This window comes from Corvus cornix, chromosome 2, assembly GCF_000738735.6.
Source record: "Corvus cornix cornix isolate S_Up_H32 chromosome 2, ASM73873v5, whole genome shotgun sequence".
Classification (NCBI taxonomy): domain Eukaryota; kingdom Metazoa; phylum Chordata; class Aves; order Passeriformes; family Corvidae; genus Corvus; species Corvus cornix.
The window spans coordinates 16,396,876-16,416,462 of NC_046333.1; the positions used below are offsets into that span (position 1 = coordinate 16,396,876).

At 39.5% G+C, this 19,587-nt stretch overlaps 1 protein-coding gene across 12 annotated transcripts in view; it reads left to right on the top strand.

The window, feature by feature from the left end:
• Positions 1 to 19,587, top strand: part of ABI1 (abl interactor 1) — a 78,157-nt gene that overhangs the window by 44,065 nt on the left and 14,505 nt on the right. For 8 of the 12 annotated variants that reach the window (XM_039572235.1, XM_039572250.1, XM_039572187.1 and 5 more), the window contains exons 3-6: positions 5,122 to 5,298; positions 15,420 to 15,434; positions 16,165 to 16,265; positions 19,397 to 19,537. In XM_039572235.1, coding sequence (XP_039428169.1) covers positions 5,122 to 5,298; positions 15,420 to 15,434; positions 16,165 to 16,265; positions 19,397 to 19,537 — 434 coding nt within the window. The remainder of the gene's footprint in view (positions 1 to 5,121; positions 5,299 to 15,419; positions 15,435 to 16,164; positions 16,266 to 19,396; positions 19,538 to 19,587) is intronic. The other 4 variants (XM_039572174.1, XM_039572192.1, XM_039572208.1 and 1 more) reach the window with 1 other exon arrangement.

Below are 19,587 nucleotides of genomic sequence, written 5' to 3' on the forward strand. Positions count from 1 at the left end.
TGTTAGTAAGAGACCCAACCCTATATTTAACCACAAACTGAAAAAGCAAAAAAGGGAAACAATGTCAAAACTGCAGAAAACTGTTGCCAATAATAAGCTGCTTGGTCTTCCTTGTCTCCTTGCTTTAGAGAAATTGGGATGTTAAGGAAGCCTGTGGATTGTGATCTTATATTCCTTCTTGTCTGAGTGAGTTTAAGGACAAATTGAAAAGTTACTGGCTTGCAGCTCTGTGTGGCATAGGGCATTTGTTTGTATGACGTGAAAGTTCTTAAAAACATTGCATGAAATGGCCTGAAAAGCTGTCATTAAAAGTGGTGGTGTAATCTTCGGATTTTTTTTTTGGTCTTATGTGTTTGAGTGTTAGATTTTTTAAGATCAAGGAAATGCCTGTGAAGTGACTTTTTGCTCTTCATTAAACTCATGCAGTGGTTTGAGTTTTGGGTTTTTTTTTTTTTGGGGGGGGGATGGGGAGGAGGGAGTTTGCTGAGTGGGGGTTTTTTGGTGGTGTATGTTTGTTTATTTGTTTTGGAGTGGGCTTTTTTTGTCTGTTTTATTCTTTAACTTGTTACTTTCTACCCTGTATCTTAGACTCTCTTTTGGGGAGTTTTACCTGATAGCCACCATTTTCACAGTTGAGAGCTAGGAAGCTGTTCTGTCTCCTAGCATTCGCTCTTCCTGAAAGCCCGGCAGCTTTTTCCAGGTTGCTGGAAAGATAGCTATGGAGCACCACACAGTGCTTCTCCTGTCCCCTCTGTCAGGTGAGTGTGTGCTGTTACAGCTTCATTCCTGAGGAACTGGGGAGGAGCAAAGTAGGAAACCAGAAGTGGAGTTTTCCTGTGCAGCACTTCTGCAATATCAGTTAATTTAACACAAATCTAAAGGGTATTTGCTTGGTGTAAATTTGTGGTGTTACTGTAATGAGTTGTCCTGTCCTTCAGGACAGCCTGAAGTTGATGGTGCCTAGTTAGTGGAGTTGATTTGATTGAGGTTATTCTTTTTATTCTCTGCTCTTTCGCACCTGGGTATGCATTTAGTGAGAGAAGTGGTAGCTGTGCAAGTATCTGGCTCATAAATTTGAGTTGCAGTGGTTCAGGAGTAAAAAGACCGTAGAGCTTTGAATTGTTTCTCTTTTTCATTTTTCATTTTAATACCCCTGTCTGTGTGAGCTTTATTAAAATGTTTAGATGTCCTAATATTAGCTTGGCCAGAGATATTTCAGTCTCTATTTATTGTAAATTTTGTTCTGGGCTAGCACACTCTAGCACATGGGTAGAGTGGTATCTGCAGCACAGGATAATAAAAGAACAACTATTTGCTGTATCATTGCTGTGCTTCCCTTGGCCTTGAGGCTGCTTCTAAGGAAGCAAATAGTTAAATTTTAACTCTACATCCTGTTGCTCAACTGATTGTTGGTTTGTTTTTTTAATATGGTTTGAAGAAGACAGATAGTGGAGACAGCTAATAATTAACAGTTCCTTCAACCTCGAAGCTTCTGGATTAGCTGGCATAGTCCCTGGCACTCAGTTGTAATTGCAAAGGGGTTTGTTTGACGAGGTCATTTAAATTTGCTTCCCAAAGGAAGCACATTGTGCTTTTGGAAGGACTGTCTTTTCCCTCTTCTCCAAAACAGTATAAAGCTGGGCTTTGTCTCACTGGATTATGTTGTCTAGGAGTGAAAATCCCTGCCCTGTTTCCCAAATTTTAAATTATGTTATGTATTTGTTCCAGCATAGGCCAGAGATACCTGAAGCTGGTCTGACTGCTTGCAAGTGCTTGTTAACCTGTGCTAACCCGTGCCAGCTAGCCATACTTTGCTCCTCTCCATCTTTGATATCTAAAAGTAGGTTTTGTGCATGAAACCACAAAACAACTACTGTTTAGCTGTCTTGCTGCCATATCAGAACAAACACTCGTGGCTACAGACGTCAAGTGTGACCAGGGCTTTGAGAATGGTCTGTTTTGGCTGTTACCTGGTATATGTGGTTTGTCTTTCTTGGAAATTAACTGTAGACTGGCTGGAAAGCTTTGCTGTCCTACTAAAAATTGCTTGTGTATTGAATGTTTCATCTTTTGAAAGTGAAAAGCATTGTCTATGACTAAACAATAAACTTCCAGATGAACATCAAGCAAATATAAATGAAAATAGAAGAATGACCAATTGTTGTGTGTTTCGTTTTGCATGATGTTCACATAAGACTTAATAATGTGCAGATCTAAAAAACCCCAGTAAATTCTTGAAGAAGATAGATGCTGGCTAGTAGCTCTGACAATCACCCTGTAGCTGTGGGCAAAGCATATGCTGTGAGCCGTTGCTTTGCATAGGGGTAAAACCCTGCCTTGCTTTTCCAGTGCACCAGATGTGGTAGGAGTTGAAGTCTCGTTTGCTTTGAACAGCAAATCAGTCTCTTGCACGGGCATGTCTGAATGCCTTTCAGGATTTACATAATGTGCTCTGTTGCTGGCCCTGCACTATGGTACAGATACTCTTCTTTTGGCTTTCTTTGCCTTACTGAAATTCATGCAAAGACTTTACAAATCACTGCGCAATGCTTTTTGGATAAATTGTCTGATAAAATTAATATATGGGCTTTTCGTGTTCTAAGAGGTTTTTCATTAACAACAATTTGTTGGCAATATTACTTATGTCAGTTTCCAAAGCATGTATAGTACAGCATCTGTTCCTGGAATTTCTTATCCTCTGTTCCAGTAACTTATGGAATTTTCATTGTCCATTGCAGGGAGGAAAAGTCAGTTTCATGGACTACCTGCTAGAAAAAGATGCATCTTTTTGTATTCTGAAGGGCTTTGTTTTATCTTTTTTCTTTTGCTATCAATGTTAAGAGAACTCTTAGTATAAAGATGCATCTTTGTCCATCCACTGAAGAAAAAAAGAATTTATTAGTAACAACAGATTTGGTTTGTGAGGATGAACTAGAACTAGCATGGATTTATTTCAAGGGACATGGCTGTATTTTAAAAACCCCTATTTTGAAACACTGTTGTATGTTTTTTAAATTGATGTTCTCAGCCTCCTAAACTGCTATGTTATTCAGTGGACTTCAAAGTTGCTTCTTTTTCTCTCCTATGCAGTGCTCATGTATTACAAAATATGAAGAGTTGCTTATTATTAAAGAGTTTTGTAAGACAGTTTAAGACCTGCTGTTATAATTGAACAGAAAGGTTCAGGTTGTGCAGAAAAATTGGAAGAGATGAACATGTAGCACAGCACTCATATAATTCTTTCAGCAAGATCAAGAAAACAACAAAAAGGCAGAACTGATATGTGTGTTTTAGTCTCTAAAAGGAAAAGAACAAATAATAGCTGCATTTGAAAAAAATTAGGCTAGTCTGATTCTTTAGTCTTCATTCTATCACCTGTGAAATGGGCTGCAAGAGAAAATGTGGGTGCAGTAGGTGATATCTGATACTGATGTAGTGGTAAATACTTGATGTATATAGCATTGTCTCATTTGGAAAGGCATTTTTTAAATTCCTGACTCAGGGATTTTTCAGTGTGAGCATTTAGAACAATAAAGCTTGTTCCAAAGTTTTATTGGGACAGTGAATGAATTTATTCCAGATAAGCTAATGTAGACATACACATTCAATGTCTTGCATTGCTTTGGAAAATTACAATTCTTATTTCTGTTAAGATTCTGTGTGCTTCCAAAGTAAAAGAACCTTTTGCAGTGTTACAAATAGTCTGTTATTTAGCTTTGAAAACAAGCTTGCTTGGTATCACTGCTTTTAAGTGCTTCTCTACCTGTATTCCTGTTTGTAATCTGCAATGTCGTCTATCAAAACTGTTAAGGAAGGGTTTATGTCTTTTTGTAGTCAGGAGAATTTAAGATTATTTGAGCATGTGCACCAATTAATGAAAAAAACAGGTCAGCTGAAGACATTTCACAGTGAATGCTAAATGCTGGCTTTCCTAGAAATGTTCATTTCCTGGATACTAATCTTGCTTTTTTCATCTTGCCTCATATAGAAGTAGAAATATCAACTAATTTTGTGCTTCATCTTTGACTTTGCTTCACTAAACAAAACCTTGCACATCACAACATTCATTTTAGATTAAACCATTTCTAGAGATGTACCTAAATGAGGCAGTATTTAGGATGACAAGGATTTTTCTTCTTCCTGAACCGTCAATGTTTTTTTTTCCCTGTGACAGGCTTTCTAGGAGGAATTGATGCTTATAGACTAAGATTTATTTTCCTCAGTGGATAAAGTGGTAGCTTGATAGGTTTTGCTCAAAGGGTTTTGTTGTCGGATACCATCTCCTTCAATGAGATCCTGAGGTTCTAGTAGGTACTTAAACTAGTACATTCAATCCCTGAATCTTGAAATAGGCTTCCTAGAAATGGGACTTCCTATGGCATCCAGTGCTTGATTTGCACTTGTTCTCCTTCAGCTAGGGTTTAAGCAGTGGTTACATTGCATGTAGAAGAATGTGTCTGTTATGTGAAGCTTAGTGTGATTTTTCACAGACTGCTGGACTGATCTTTGTCTCTTTTTCTTTTTAAAAAATTTTTTAAAATAAAATGCAGCGTATTTTATATTCCTTTACTTGCATCTTTAAAGCTTTGTTTTATTCTTTCAGTAAAGCTGCTATAAACAGTATGACTGAAACTAGCCCCAGTGCTGAAATTAGTCCCTCCCTGTGCAGACTCTCACTCTGATATGCACTGATGGCTTTGCTGAAAGAAATTACCACGCAGACTTCCCAAGCTTAGTCCCCCTCTGGGGCTCTGGGCAAATTGCTTAGCTTGTCTGTCCTGGTTTCCCAGCTGTGGAGTTGGAGTAATTTATTACCAGTGTCAGTCATAAGAACGCTGAGGGTTAATCTGCAAGGACTGTATCTGCATAGTGTCTTTGGAGTGTCGAAGCAGTAACGTATAATTGTAATTTTATTATTAATATTGGTTATTTCATTAAGGTGTAATTTTCTAACAAGGTTCGTGTAGATTAAACTAATTTCATCAATAAACTGGCATCCTTCCAGCAGCATTAACTCAGTTCAGACTCTTTGTCTAACAGTGAAGCCTAAACATGTAGCTAGCTCTGTAAAGAAAATAGCAAATGCCTAAAGAAACCCATACTTTCTTGTTTTTAATCTAGACTGTGGACATCCATAAAGAAAAGGTCGCTCGCAGAGAGATAGGCATTTTGACGACCAATAAGAACACATCAAGAACTCACAAAATTATAGCACCAGCGAACATGGAACGTCCTGTAAGGTATATTCGAAAACCTATAGACTACACGGTGCTGGATGATGTTGGCCATGGCGTAAAGGTAAGAACTCCTGGACACTTGAGGACTCCACATAACACAGACCAGGAGATAGGGTTGGGGCAGAATGTTACTGATACTAGAATGTTTAGTTCCTTTATGATAGGAAGGATTATGGGTGTGATATGCTCCCACATATAAACATTTCGATAACAAAATGGATTGTTTTACAGTGAGGGTTTTTTGAGCAGTGTTTGCCATAACCTTATGACTGTCAGTGATAGTCACAGTCAGGAAATAATGGCTCATGATCTTAGGCTAATGACTTGTCAAAAAAGCTATGACTGACTTTTAAAATTATCACTACTTCCTCCTCTAGATTAAGTTGTCACTGCCACTCAATTTTTCTCAGTAACTAAAAAAATAAAGGAAGTCATCTCTTACAGGGAAATTGGCTGGTGCGGGTGGGGTTTTTTGGTGGTTTGCATTTAAATCTCAGTGCCATTTGATGTCTTACTCCCATTGGACAGCCTAACTTTCCTTTTCTCTAAATAAAAGCCTTGATAAACTACTGCCTACCTCTCTTGAAATGGTCATAGTTAGAGTGAATTAATATAACACCATTTGCTCTCTGGTCATCTTTTTATGAAAAATACCTTTGTATCCCTCTAGACCAGGCGTTTCAGGTACATTCAGTTTGCAACAATCTTCTCTTGGATGGCCTTTATTCAAAACCTGTGTAACCTCTAGAGCTTGATGTGCTCTGGTCAGTCAGTTGTGCAGCTGTATCAGCCCATCCTGTGCCCTTTGAATTGCTGAGATCAAGGGACAGATCTTTCAGAATGACTTGACGCAATAGAGTACCAGGGTACCTCCTGCTTCGTAGTAGCCCTCCAAATGCCCACAGGAGTCTAATTCCAGCACAAGTTAGAAAGCAGTTCTATACCATGACAGCTCTAGACTATAAATTAGTGTAGTGACTTTAGACTACGTGGTTTTTTTGTTTGTAGGTGAACCTGTATTAAACCTGAGGATTAAACCTGTAACTCTTAGGATTGTTTTACACTAATAAATTGAGCCAGTCTCGATGAATAACAGTCTTGTGTAGAATCCTGACAGACATGTTCTGAATTGCTATAAAATAGAAACACTGGAGTCAGAGAAATGGATGATTTTTTTAGTATAGCCTGCATTTGAGGAGAATGTTCTATGAATAGAGAGTACAGGAATTCAATGTCAGGTTCGTGGTTTCTGCATTTAAGTGCTCCAGGGATCAAGTGCTGTAGAAGACTTTAAAAGTAGAATATTTACTGTTAGTCTCTGAAATTGATGCTTTGCCGAACTACTCACATTGTGCAGACTCAAAACAGGTTGTTTGATCCATGAAGGCTGAGATTATTAAGACTTAGCTGTTGCATTTGCCAATATCACTGTTGGCTTTTGGGAGTACTGGTGTCTTTATTCATGTGACCCTCTTTTTTTAGTGGGTGGAAATGAGGTGCTGTTTACCCATTTCTAGGCAGTTCTTATGGAATGGTTTTAGTAAAGTTTTTTTTTGAATGTTAGTGGTTTATTCTATACTAAAAGCTTGGTCTTTTCAGAGGTAAAAAAGCCTCTAGTAACAACCAAATTACCAACTCAATTACAAGACAGGTGCAAGTTATATCTTGATATTGTTTTTTTGAGTGACTTGCCTAAGTCTGTTTTACAGCTGTGAAAGGCATGAAACAGTTGGTATTTTTATGTAGACTTGTTATACAAATGAAATAAACTGCCAGCCAGACCTCAGGTACGTAGTTCAAGGTGGCTGCCATGCATTAGAGACACTATTGAAAAGAGTGTGCTGAGTTAGTGAATGACACAATTAAATGTTTTGGCCATTGTATTACCTGGGTTCCAAGAGTGTGAGACAGATCAAGGCTCTGAAGGAAGTAGCTTACTTAGTCACCTAGATGTAGGTAGTGGTGTCATAAGAAAGTCAAGCCAAAACAACTTAAGAAGCTGGATCATGTCCTGTTAGAAGTCAGCACAAATGAAAGATGATGCTGAGAATCTGAGTTACCTCTTGAATCTACAGTGAGGGGAGAGCATACAATAAACTGAATGACAAATTCTGTCTTGTCCAGAGTGGTCTTAGAAGATGCTTCAGTCTCTGTTAAGTCTTATTTTCTTGAGCAAAGATTTAACCCTAAGTTGGACAGCAACATGTCCAATAAGGCCTTAGAAACCATGTTTTTCTAGAGAAAAGTAAGTTTGAGGTCTGCTTAGAACAATTGTCAGTTTGACTAACTTGCAGATCCTTGAATGTTTTCTGCTGTAGCAAGTGTCAGTAGAACACAGTTCAACATAATACATTGGCATTCAAGTATTAAATAAAAATTATACAACACTATAAAATCTGTAGATGGCAATTTATTGCTGTTAATGGGACTTGGTTCTGGTGTAGGATTTGATAAAGAAACATAAAGGAAAAATACAGTGAGGAGAAATCAAAGATACAGACTGGATTATACCCTGTTTCTACTTTTATTTATTTAAATATTAATCCTAGGAAAAATTGTTGTTTAAATATGCAGTATATTTTATGGGGTGATCCTGAATTGTTTCATATGAAAAGTGTAGTTAAAAATAATGTCTGACAGATCTAAATAACAAAATTAGGGAGGTATATAATCCTCAGGGTAAATGCTGTCTTCACCATGTATCTTCCATCTGAGCAAATGCAAAACCACCTCCTGTGTATACTCACAGCTCATTTTCTTTGTTTGTCTTTGCTTGTCGTGGCTATGTAGAAAGGATGCAAAAGCAGATGCATGTGCTTGGGGCATGGAGAAGGGCTCTGCATGCCTCCCTCTGTCTCACGCATGCAGCAATTTCTGTGGGGGCAGGTGAGGGTGGAGGTGGCAGTGATGGGTAAGCAGCTGCTCTCTGTAGCAGGTTTCCTGACTGATGGGAGACACTTCCTTGGAAGGCAGTGCTGTTTCCTCCTCCGCATGTTCTTGGTTGGAAAGCTTTTGTAGAGCATCCTAGGATCACAGAGGGACTTTCTCCTTCAGCCTGAAACCTCCATGGCAGCCTCAAAGTGCCCCAGCTGCGGCACTCCCTGCCCCTTCCCTTTGCAGGTACAGATACAGACAATGTCTCCAAAAATTGCTTTTTTTAATATATGTCCCTATGAAGCCAAGGCTAGCATCAGTCAAAATCAGGAGGGCTTTTAAAGTTGGTTTCCTAGCAAGAAGGCTTTCCTTTGCAACACAAATATGTGTTGATGGCTCCAAGAAACACACAGGGAAGCATTTTTGCTGGTCTGTGAAGTGGTTGCTCAGCTGTTACCCTCTGGGCATAGGGGGATGTAGGTAAAGTAATTCTTTGTAAACAAGAGTAACTGTTGTTATCTACCTTCCTGTGTAGAGCTTGGTTTGAAATTATTAGGCAGCGGCTACTTTTAACATTTCCTTCTTCCTCTTCTCCTTTTCTTGTGAAAGGAAATAAAAAAAAAAAATACTGTGCCAGCAAATAAATAGGTCAAACACAATTACTCATACAGAAAATCCTCAGTTTAAGAGCAGGGAGAAGGAGGAAGCTTGGAAGCTGCCTTAAAAACCTTAAATTTGCCCTTAAAAGCCAAATTCATACTGGCCTTTGAATTTATAATAATCTTCTTTTTGAATAGAAGGCAGGTGGAATTGCAGCAATTTGTAAAATGGCAGCTAAGTAGGAAATTACAGTGATGATGCCTTATGGTAAAGGCAGATAAAATGTTGAATACATGCCTAATTGAAATGCCTAATAGCTGTAATTGGATCAAGTTTATTTTATGGAACTAGTAGTTCTTCAAAACCAAACTTGAATTGTATATGAAGATTGATCACTTTTCAGTTTTATTTTAAGGAAAAAGATTGTAATTTTGTCACCATAAAAAATTTGCATTTCAGCACATGAAAGCTGTAAGAAGCTTTTGAGCCCAGAAAGTCAAACAGGAGTTAAGCACTCAGAAATCTTTCATAAGGAAATAGAAGTTGGAAGGCTCCCTTAAATTAGGGATTGGGCCAGAACTTGACAAACGCTAAGCTTAGAGAAGGGAGTCTTGCTCTTACCCTTGTGCTTCTCAGCATGTCCTACTTGTCTGCAGTCCTTATGCTTATATCTGTGTCAGTGCAAAATGGAAAATGCAGATGAGATGCTGATGTGAGGGTGAAAGGCTACCTAATTGTGCCTACTTACCCTTTAGGATAAGACTGTTTGTGTAACCACTGGAATACTAAATTTTAAATAATTCGCTCTAATAAAACCTAAGTGAGATAGGGATCCTGAACTGGAGCTGCTCCTGCCTTTGTCCCCTTACCAGCCTCTGTCAGATATTCACGCTTCAAAGGATGTCGTGTTGCCAATTTCATTAATGTCACATCATCCCTCTGGGGTCATGGCCAAACAGTAAATATTGCTGTAGGGTAAAGAATGCTTCTCTGAGGGAAAAAGGAACTTCCTGTTGCCAACTCCAATGACTCTGTTATGAGTGTTAACACGGTGTGCTTTCCATAGGACACTTGCTACTGGAAATTCAGAAGTGTGCCTAATGTCATCTGATGTAATGTAGGTTTCAAGCCTTTCAGCTTGCAAAGGAAACACAAAACATTGAGGTCTCTTTATTTTCTAATTTTTTTTATGCTAGCCTTACTTTATTGTAGTTAGATTCAAAGTCACCAACTCAACTGAAAAATCTTGAACTATTTAAAAGCAGTAATCTAGGTATCTTTCTCTTAACAAGACTGAGTGCTGAGAGGACAATGTTAAGTTTTCTATCACCCACAACAAGTTTTTGTATGCTAATGCTTTCTAATTGGAAAGTTAAAATAAAGCAAAAGAAAGGAGAGAAGCAATACTGACAAACTACATCTGGTTGCTGTTAACAGAAGACTAGTGACTAGGTTACAAATATTAGTAGAGGAGGTTAAATTTCCCTGAAGAGAGACGTACCTACATATGTTCACTTTTTAAAGAAGTATTAATTTGAAAACTTAATTTCCTCAAAATAATCTGCTTTACTATAGACTATAAGGAAATGAAGAACAAATAAAAACTTGTGACCCGTTGTGATAAGAAAATTGAGACACAGGAATCATTTCTTTAAAACCTCACAAAACTAGTGTGGCAGAAGTGTTACCCTGAGTGTCTGACACCCACATACAGTCTGCCTGCTGAACAACATCTTTGATTATGTATTCTACCAAGCTCCATATCTTGATTTCTGTAAGGAAACCATGTTCTAGGCTTGGTGCTTTACTGTATCGTTCCTCAGGCATCCCATACCTTCATGTACCAGCACCTTTCCAGCTTCTGCTTTTCTTGCTCTGACTGTGTCACCTTGTGGTATTTCAGAACTGCCCCATTGATGAGACAGAAGGCAGTCTTGTACAAAATTGCCTAGCTGCACACACAGAATAACATTTCAAAAGGTCTTATGGTCAGCTACCTTTCTGTAGGGACATTCTCCCATGACTAATAAAGGAAGTACCTTTTTAAGTAAAAGGGAGGTTGACTAAAGAGTCAAGAGCAACCATGTGGGGTTTTTTCCATTGTGGTTGATGATCGTGCTTACTGGTCAAAGCTAACAGATCTTAGGCTGATTATTGTTTTTAGAGACCCTATGTATAAAAGTTCCAAGTTTGCCAGATACTTACTATTAACGGAGATCAGACTGGCACATGTTTTAACACCTTGTTTCTATTGAAGAGCCCTTATATTGGGTGGTCTTTAATGACCTCTTTCTGTCATCCTAGGTATGGCAGAAAATAGAGTGAAATTGACTCTTTAAATTCAGGAGTCGGAGAAATAATGAGTGAATACAGCAGGGAAAGTACAACCAGCCTGTATAGAGATCTGAAGTTTCTGCACTCTGGAAGTGGAGAGTTCGTAGCTGAAATATGCAGGAGAAACTTGCTGAATATCAGTGTGATAAGAATTTTGCTTCTGTGTGCAGGTGGTCTTTTGTGTGCTCACAGATAAATTTGCTCACATAAATGAGTTATTTGCAGCCATTCCTACCCCTGGTTTTCCAAGCACAGTTTATAGCTCAAATGATAGCTTTATAGTTCCCTGAATCATGACTCATGTTCCCCCATGACTTGTTACTTGGCATGAAAACTACTAAAAACAGTTAGATAGCTGGCTCCTGAGGCCAGCCAGCAGAGTCCCTCAATGTCTGGACATCCTTTGGCTATCAGTAGGTACTTCTGATTTCCTCACACCCTTCCTTTTCATGCCATCCTTGGTCTTGTCCCTTTGACTTTAGTTACAGCAACCTGCAGTACTGCCTTTGGCAGCAGGTGTTTTTGTACTCTTTAGACTACCAGATCTGAGTATGCTGGAACTGCCAAAAGAGTTGCCTTAAGCAAATAAGTCTCTTGGTACTGGCAGTCATTGTTTGTCCTTCCAAACCAACAGCTGAAGTTCTAAAATCCAGGTCCTCTTGATGCCTTAAGAGGCCTCCCAGAAACAGAGCTAGACAGGAGTAAGGGAATAAAAGTAGGTATTTATTTGAAAGGCCTTCAAAGGTACACCCTGGGGAGCCAGAGGCTATTCTCACAAATGGGCCCCAAGATGGACACCAAGTCACGAGTTCTTAACTCTTTTATAGGTTTGGTTCATTTGCATATCAGGGTTAATTCTCCAATTAACGCTTCAGTTTTCCCCTCAGCTTGCCCCCCCCATAGCAGCTCTTTGGTTTACACTTTTGGCCTAGGACAGTCTTGGTGTCCTTGAAGAGCAGGCCTGGAGAGGCTTTGTTATGTCTACCTAGCATGAGAGAGCAGAAATTAACAGGCTACAAGAAACCTCAGAGTCACACACCAAGAAGTACAGAATTTGAAAACTATAAAAGTTAAAAGCTAAGGCATCACTCTGAATTCCTGGCATCAGGTACAGGAGCAGCCTCAATTTGGGCTTTAATAAATGCCTTGCATGGCTGTTGCAAGCACCTGTTCTGCCCGTTACCTTAATTGCTTTGCTCCTTTCCAGCCCACTGCTGGTGCTCAGTCCTAGGCCAGTCTGCTCTCCCATGCTGTACAAGCCCTGTGGATGTGTCACTGCCCTAGCTGTGACATTTTGGAAATGCAGCAGCATTTACTTTTATTTCTCAAACCCGAGACTGTGGTTTCCTTCTCTTAGTTTTGTGACAACCCTTAAAGCTTTATCCAGGACTGCCATATGCTTGTTGGGCTTTCCCTGGAAAGGCAAGATTGTTCGGCTTGCTTCTTTAAAACATGATCTGCTATATCATTGCAAGAAACCCCAACCAATACTGCTGCCTACCCTGTTTCCTTTCTGGGAACGTCCTGGTCTGTCTGGTTCTCACCCTCAGCATAACAAGCATTCCCAGCTTGTGTCTACAGACTGTTTTTGTTCTGATGTGTGTCATCCAGGATGCTGGTATCAGGCTGAAAGCTGTCTCCTGTGTGTGCAATAATACAAGTAGCAAGAGGAGAAGGGAATCATGCTCCTCACAGCTTCTGCAGGAGATCTTAGTGATGCTCTTCATTTGACTAAGCTTTTTTCCTTTTGCATGTCCTGTCTCTTATTTTACACCCTCTCAGAACAGTCTCTTCCCTCTTCAAGCTGTGAACCGTATGCATGCTACCGTTTCTCCTCCTCATGCCCTGCAGTTCCCTCCTTCCTGGCTCTGACCTTCTGGGTATGGATTAGGCAGGCAGTGACAGTCATGTTCTGCCAGCAGGCTGGCTGGCCTAGAGGCATTTGTAGAGAGATGTTTGCACATACATTAAGCACATACCTGCTACTCTTTTTGGTTTTCTGCTGTCTTTTTTCACCTTCTTCTTCAAATCACACTGAGTCTAGACTCTGCTGCATAAAGTGTTCTCAATTCCAAGCAGGTTTTTAAAATTGCTTAGAAAGCATCACATTTGGTTTTCAGAGCAAGAAATGCAGCAATGTTGACCTCGTAAACTCAGCCAATAAATAAAAGAAGTCTCCTCCTAATTAATTAGCTTGTTAACCATGATTAAATAGCCATACAGTTCATCTTGCTTTGGTTCATTTGCTTTCCCCCCTTACTTAGGTCTTTTGGATCAGAAGTTGCTCTCCCATGTGAATCCCAGCTCGTTTTGTGTTCTGGCCTTCTGTTTTCCTGCCTGTATGAGCCTTGTTTATATTGACAGCAACAGAGACAACATCTACAGACCTTTTTACATATAGAAAGCAGTATGACAGCAGTTTCTAATTCTTCTGAACAATCGAGTGTGTATCTGTCTGTATATTGTTTAGCTGGTAGCAAAAGAGGTGAAGCTCACCTGATGTAGTGCTAGAGATAAGAATAAAGGTCAAGAGCTGTCGGACTTCAGAGAAATGTTTAGTGTACTTAGCAGTAGAAAGGTTTGAAATAAGATGGAGATTAACTGAATTATTGCTACATGTTGATGTTCATACTGTCACTGCAGTGGAGGCACAATGTAACAGGGATTAGGAGGGGGCTGGAAGTACTCGCCATAAATTCTGAGTGACACTGCATAAAAGAAGGAAAGAAAGGAAGCTTTTTGGTTTTATATTTTTGAGGCAGGCAAATTTAGTAGTAGAGGCTGGATAAGAAACCATGCCACCCTTCCTTTTAAGCCTTCAAAACAGTTTCTATCTATGTTTGCTGGGGAAGGACAGAACCAAGAGTTTCATTTTTTGGTCTCCTTTAACAAATTCCTTGTATTATGCCATTGCCGTTGGCAACTGGTGAAGTAAGGGGAAGGGACACATATTCCCATGAGAAGAGAAAGCAAATTCCATTACTAAAGGCCTGTTTTAAAAATATACTACTTGGGAGAGTACTCTGGCATCTTGGAAACTGAACTTGCCTGTTTATCCATAAAATAAATATGTGGGGACAGAGGTGGTTTAAATGCCTGTAAACTCTGCTGATGAACTTCTGCCCAGGCTCAGAGTAAATGGGTTGACCTTCAAATTTACTTACCAGAGTTAAACTTTTTCATCTGAATTTTGGAACAGGATTTATGTTCCTGTTCTTGTAATATGAATAACTTAAGGGCAGTGGCTTTCAACCTCATTCAATTTGTAAACCCTAGCTGCTTTTCATTGGTTTTGCAGACCCTGTCAGAAGTCTCAAATGCACGTTTGCAGTATAGCATGTTTTAATTACTTTTTTTACTGAGTTCATGGATGCCTTTAAATTAGTTTGTGTTTCTTGGAGGAGGAGAAGAAGATGCAAACCACAGTTTGAAATGCTCTGCCTTAGAAGGCTCGTTCTGGAAGTAACAGTTTAATTCCAAACAACCTCAAAAAAAGCATTGGGATTATTTTGTTTTGGGGGTTTGTATTTGCTTCCTTTTTTTTTTTTATTGGTGATATTAACCCTTTCAAAAATATGAGTGTCTCTATCCCCCTGTCCCACTCCCCCCAAAAAGGAAAGAACTTGGCTTGAGTTTATTTGAAATGTTACATTTTCCACATGAGGCCAAGTTTTTTGTTTGGTTTTTTTTTTTCCTCTGCAATCATGAAGGCTGTTAAAATGATACAGTGGAGTCATATAATGACTTGATTCTAAGAGCTAAAATTTCAGAATAACAATCATTATATCCCTGCCAACATGGTTTTGAGCAGCCAGCATTGTGCTGCCTTGAATCAGATTTCAATCAATAAACCAGAGGTGAAAGGCACTGCTGCTCATCCTGCTAGAAAATTCCCTTTTCTTTATTTACCATTCAATGCAGAAGCTAGGATTTCTTGAAAACATGGGAAGGTTAAGTGTCAAAGCAACAGGCCTATCGATTCTGTGCATATTGCTGAAACTGTGGTTTTGTGAATGAATTCTTAAGTGCATCTTGCCATTGAAATAGCACTGATTTGAGTTTGGACTTAACTAGTCAGCAGAGGGCTTTTCCACCCTTTATTGCCCATGAGAAAGTTGGCAGACATACCTGGCAAAGCTTAGCTAAACTTAATTTTGACACTAGTACTTTTCCTGTGGTTGCTTTGTCAGACACAGAATTTTCAATAACTGACACAGCAGAATCTCTCATATTGTACTGGGATGAGCTAATTATCAGTAGACACAAATGATTTCTTTAAAATGTGATTATCTTTAGTTTAACCTGTCCTATCAGTTGTGATGGATCTGCCATTAATTTCTACCTTTTTCCCCCCCTTTTTTTGCCAACGTTAAGTGGCTAAAAGCCAAGGTAAGAAGTGTTATTTCTCCTTTGACCCACAGTGCCTCATGTGACTGATAGTAGAGGCTGCAGAGCCATTAAAACTGAAAACTAGCGCTCTCTTACACTCTCTTCTGCTTTCCATAGGATATTTAGATTAAACATGCTATACTTTTTTTTTCATTTACAGCATTTAGCGTGTCAATATATCTGTGATACATTGACATCCGCATTTTTACATAGAAACATTAATTTCTCTAACACATATAGTGCTTTGCTCTGAATTCAGTAGATGCCTTGATTCCCTTCACTTACATTTTTTGCAGGAGACTTCCCAGACAACCTGAATGACTCTGCTAGTCAAATAGCAGGGGCAAATTGAGAAATTCTGGGCCATGCTGGCTGTATTGTACTGTCAGTGTTAAAGTTTGGGTTAAATTATTAACATCCAAATAGCAATGAATACAAATGCGGCTTCCCTTTAAGGAAAAAAATGATAGAAGACATTTGTGCATGAACCTGTCAGTTGCCTACCTTTCTGATGTCTGTTGTAAATTTATAGTGAAAATAACATTAAGCTTGTGTTTAGACTCTTTGTACTTACTGGTGTCTGTCTCGTGTGTAGCTGAAAACTTGCTGTTTGACAGCTGTCTGGGAATTCTCACTTCATATTCTTACACTTAAAAAAAAAAAAAAAAGAAACTGTCAGTAATAGAGCTGCTCTGTTATAAAAATAAAATCATGTTTTCCCTTATTTCAGCATGGAAATAACCAGCCTGCAAGAACTGGCACCTTGTCAAGAACAAATCCGCCTACACAAAAACCACCAAGTCCTCCCATGTCAGGCCGGGGAACTCTGGGGTAAGAATGGACTGCCTGGTCCCTCCTGTGTAATAGAAATTTTTAATTGTGCCAGTGTTGGTGTTTCTTAAATTCATGGATAGATGGCAATTCTGATTGCCTTTAGCAAAAAAAAAAAAAAAAATCACAGTAACATTTTTTGTATAAACCCTTTCAGCTGTATTGACTCTTGTTTTCAGGATGACTTTTTGAACGAATTTTTTTTCATGCGGAAGGATTTCATATGGATATGGGTAAATGAGGAGGCTATTGTTATTCCTGACTTTTGGGGAGAAATCCCTAGTGACAGAAAAGAATCTTAAAGTTTAAACTTTAGTGGGGGAAAGGCTTCACTAGTAAAGTTCTTGTCTACTCATTTCTCAATATTAGAAGAGCTATGAAGTGGCTGTTCGTGCTGTATTTGTTGCATTATCTAAGTAAAATTTATGGCATTGTGAACACAGTGGCAACATTGATTCTTGCTGGCTTGTGCATTTTTATTTTTATACTTAAATGAGGAAGGATTTTGCTATTCCCAAGTCCCACTGTGAGCAGAGTTCCCTGCATCTATTTTGCTGCTGTGGACCTGTGGGGAGTGAAATCTGCTTATCTTGGTGTGCCAGCAAGTAGTTGTTGCTAGAGACCAAAACATTTAATACTTAAGAAGCTCAGTGCAAGTGCCATATGGTTTTGTCTGTCCAACTGTGCAACATCTTCCAAAAGGCATCCTAAATGACCTTCTACCTGTTTGTCATTCTCAGCCTTCCCTTTATACTGTGGGGGACTGAGGCACTGTAAAGCTGACTGGCATGGTTGTGTTGGCTTCAAGTATGTTGTCTCAGAGAGGCAGGAAGCTGGAAAAATGAAGAATAATGAGACAGGGTGAAGATCAGGAGCAATGATCAAGGAAAATTAGAAGCAGCAACTCCTTTTGTTGAAGACTTAGTGATTTTTAATCCCTATTTGATGCTTTGGTGGTAGTGTTTGCTGCATATTCCATAGAGAAATTTAACTAGAGGTTTCCTCAGATGTTTTCTGAAAATTCCCCTTGCTCAAGGGCATGAAATCAGTATTCCAGTTGTCTCTTATCCCAGCTGAGAGAGTTGTTTATCAGCCCAGGGAACCTAGGTAGGCACTTTCATGTCCTCTTGGATGCTTGCTGGTCAAACAGCAGTGTTGATGTACTGGTGAGCTGCCTCTCTCTAATGCTCCCCCCTGAACAAGCCAGAGCTGTTTGGTTGCCGTAGCTAATGCCTGATAAGGATTAATCAGCTGAATGTCATTTCCAGATGAGCTTGACAAGTGGCAGCAGTTGGCTGAGGGGGAGGAATAATGTGGGTTTGTAAGAGAGATTTCTATCTGCCCTTCTTGTTCAGGAAGTACAGCTCTTGTCTTGAGCAGCCGTGTTCTGCCAAAGCATGAAATATCACAGGCATGACTTACCCTAATTTATGCAGAAAAAATGGCTAGAAACCACAAGGATGCTACTCTTCTCCCTTTGATCCAGAAAACAGAGATAAGTATGTAAAACCAGAATGAGCTTAGTATGTAACACCGGCCTTTAGGTATGTGCTGCCTGTTGTGCAGCTTGTCCCTCCAAGGCAGGACTATCTAAAGGAATATTATGGGGAGGAATCCTTCATGGAAATCACGCAGAGTGAAAAGCGAAAGAGGCTGAAGTAAGCAGGGGTCTCTTCACAGGACCAGGGAGGGATTGTGGAAATCATTGGATTCTCAGGTTGGAAGTACCACGGAAGAAGGAGTGAACTGCTGGAGCTGGATGTGGTGGGAGTAGTTGGAGTCATTCCTTGAGGGTCCTGGAGCAAAGCAAGGCCTTGGGCTCCCTGCAGCTCTCCCTGGTGGCAAGAGCTCTCAGGATAACCCTGAAACACTGGGGGATAGTGAGGTGGGAAGCTCTGAGCAGTGTCAGGAAACAAAGTTTTTGTCTTCCATCTATAACAATTTATTATTTAAACCTCTCAAAGAAAAAAGTGGAAATACTGTAACTTTTTATGTACTGTAGTGTTTGTAAATTAGCTTGTCTCTATGAAGAACTCTGGATGATTTTAATATGCAGGGTGTCACCACCTATAGATCTGCCAAAAGAGATCAGTTGTGGAAAAAAAAAAGAAATTTTGTATTCCAGTTGTAAGCAATAGATATCTAAAGACTACCAAATGAAATGATAAGCAGGGAGGACTGTTAATGTGCTTCCAACTGAAATAACCTTGAAAAGTAAATTTAGTACTGTTGCTTTTCATAATGTAGAAAGAAAGTCAGTAAGTTTCTTGAAATACCAGGAAGCAGTATAACTTACCAACTCAGTTATAACCAGTAATTGAACAAATTATTAAATGCCTGTACTTCAGTATTTTTGGTTTTGCTTAGCTCTGATGCATTGCCAAATTCTGTGTTTTGCAATGGATCTCTGTTACTGGTGAGAACTGAAGAGCTCTGCGATTCAGTACAATAAATGCACTGTTGTTATGGCAGTAATGGGTCTGGTAAATAGATCTCGAAAGATCTGTGCTGTATTTCTGACTTGACACAGTCTGCTAGGTTGGAATTCTCTGGCCTTCGCTTTCTTGGGCCGACAATGAGAGCCCAATGGAGACAATGAAGCTCATCTGTGAGGTACTTTCAGATCTGCTTATGTGAGATGAGATTGCTTGATTGCTGTGTGAAGCAGTGCTCCTAGGAAAAGCACTGGTGATTGCAAATGTCACTTGTTCTGTGAATCTTGATTCAGCCTTGCTGATGTCTTAATGAGATGAATACCTTTAGCCAAGATTACTTTCGGAAAGGATTCTGATGGGGAGGGAAGAGGAAATTGGTACAATGGAAATTTGTCAGGTGCTGACAGGTAACCCCAGAGTGTTATGTAGATGTAGCTGTTGTATGTTAGATTGCTCAAATAATGTATTTTGGGTGGTAAGTTTAGCTTAGGCTTTTTTGACCAGTTTATGTGCTTTAGGCTAACTTGTACGGACCTGTCTATTTAGGCTGTTGACTGTGACCTGTCTACCCTGCCTGTTGGAATTTTCATAAACCACAGTGTTTCATGAAAAGTTTAGAAAACAAATGGATTTACAACTTCACTTATTTATCCTTTTAATCTTCTGATTCTTTATCTTTCTGTCTTCCTTGACCAGACGAAATACTCCTTACAAAACCCTGGAGCCAGTCAAACCGCCAACAGTCCCGAATGATTACATGACCAGCCCTGCCAGGCTGGGCAGCCAGCACAGTCCAGGAAGGACAGCTTCCTTGAATCAGAGACCACGAACACACAGGTAGGGTGTTTTCCCACAGTAAGTCTTCCCTGCCTGGCAAGCCTGATGTT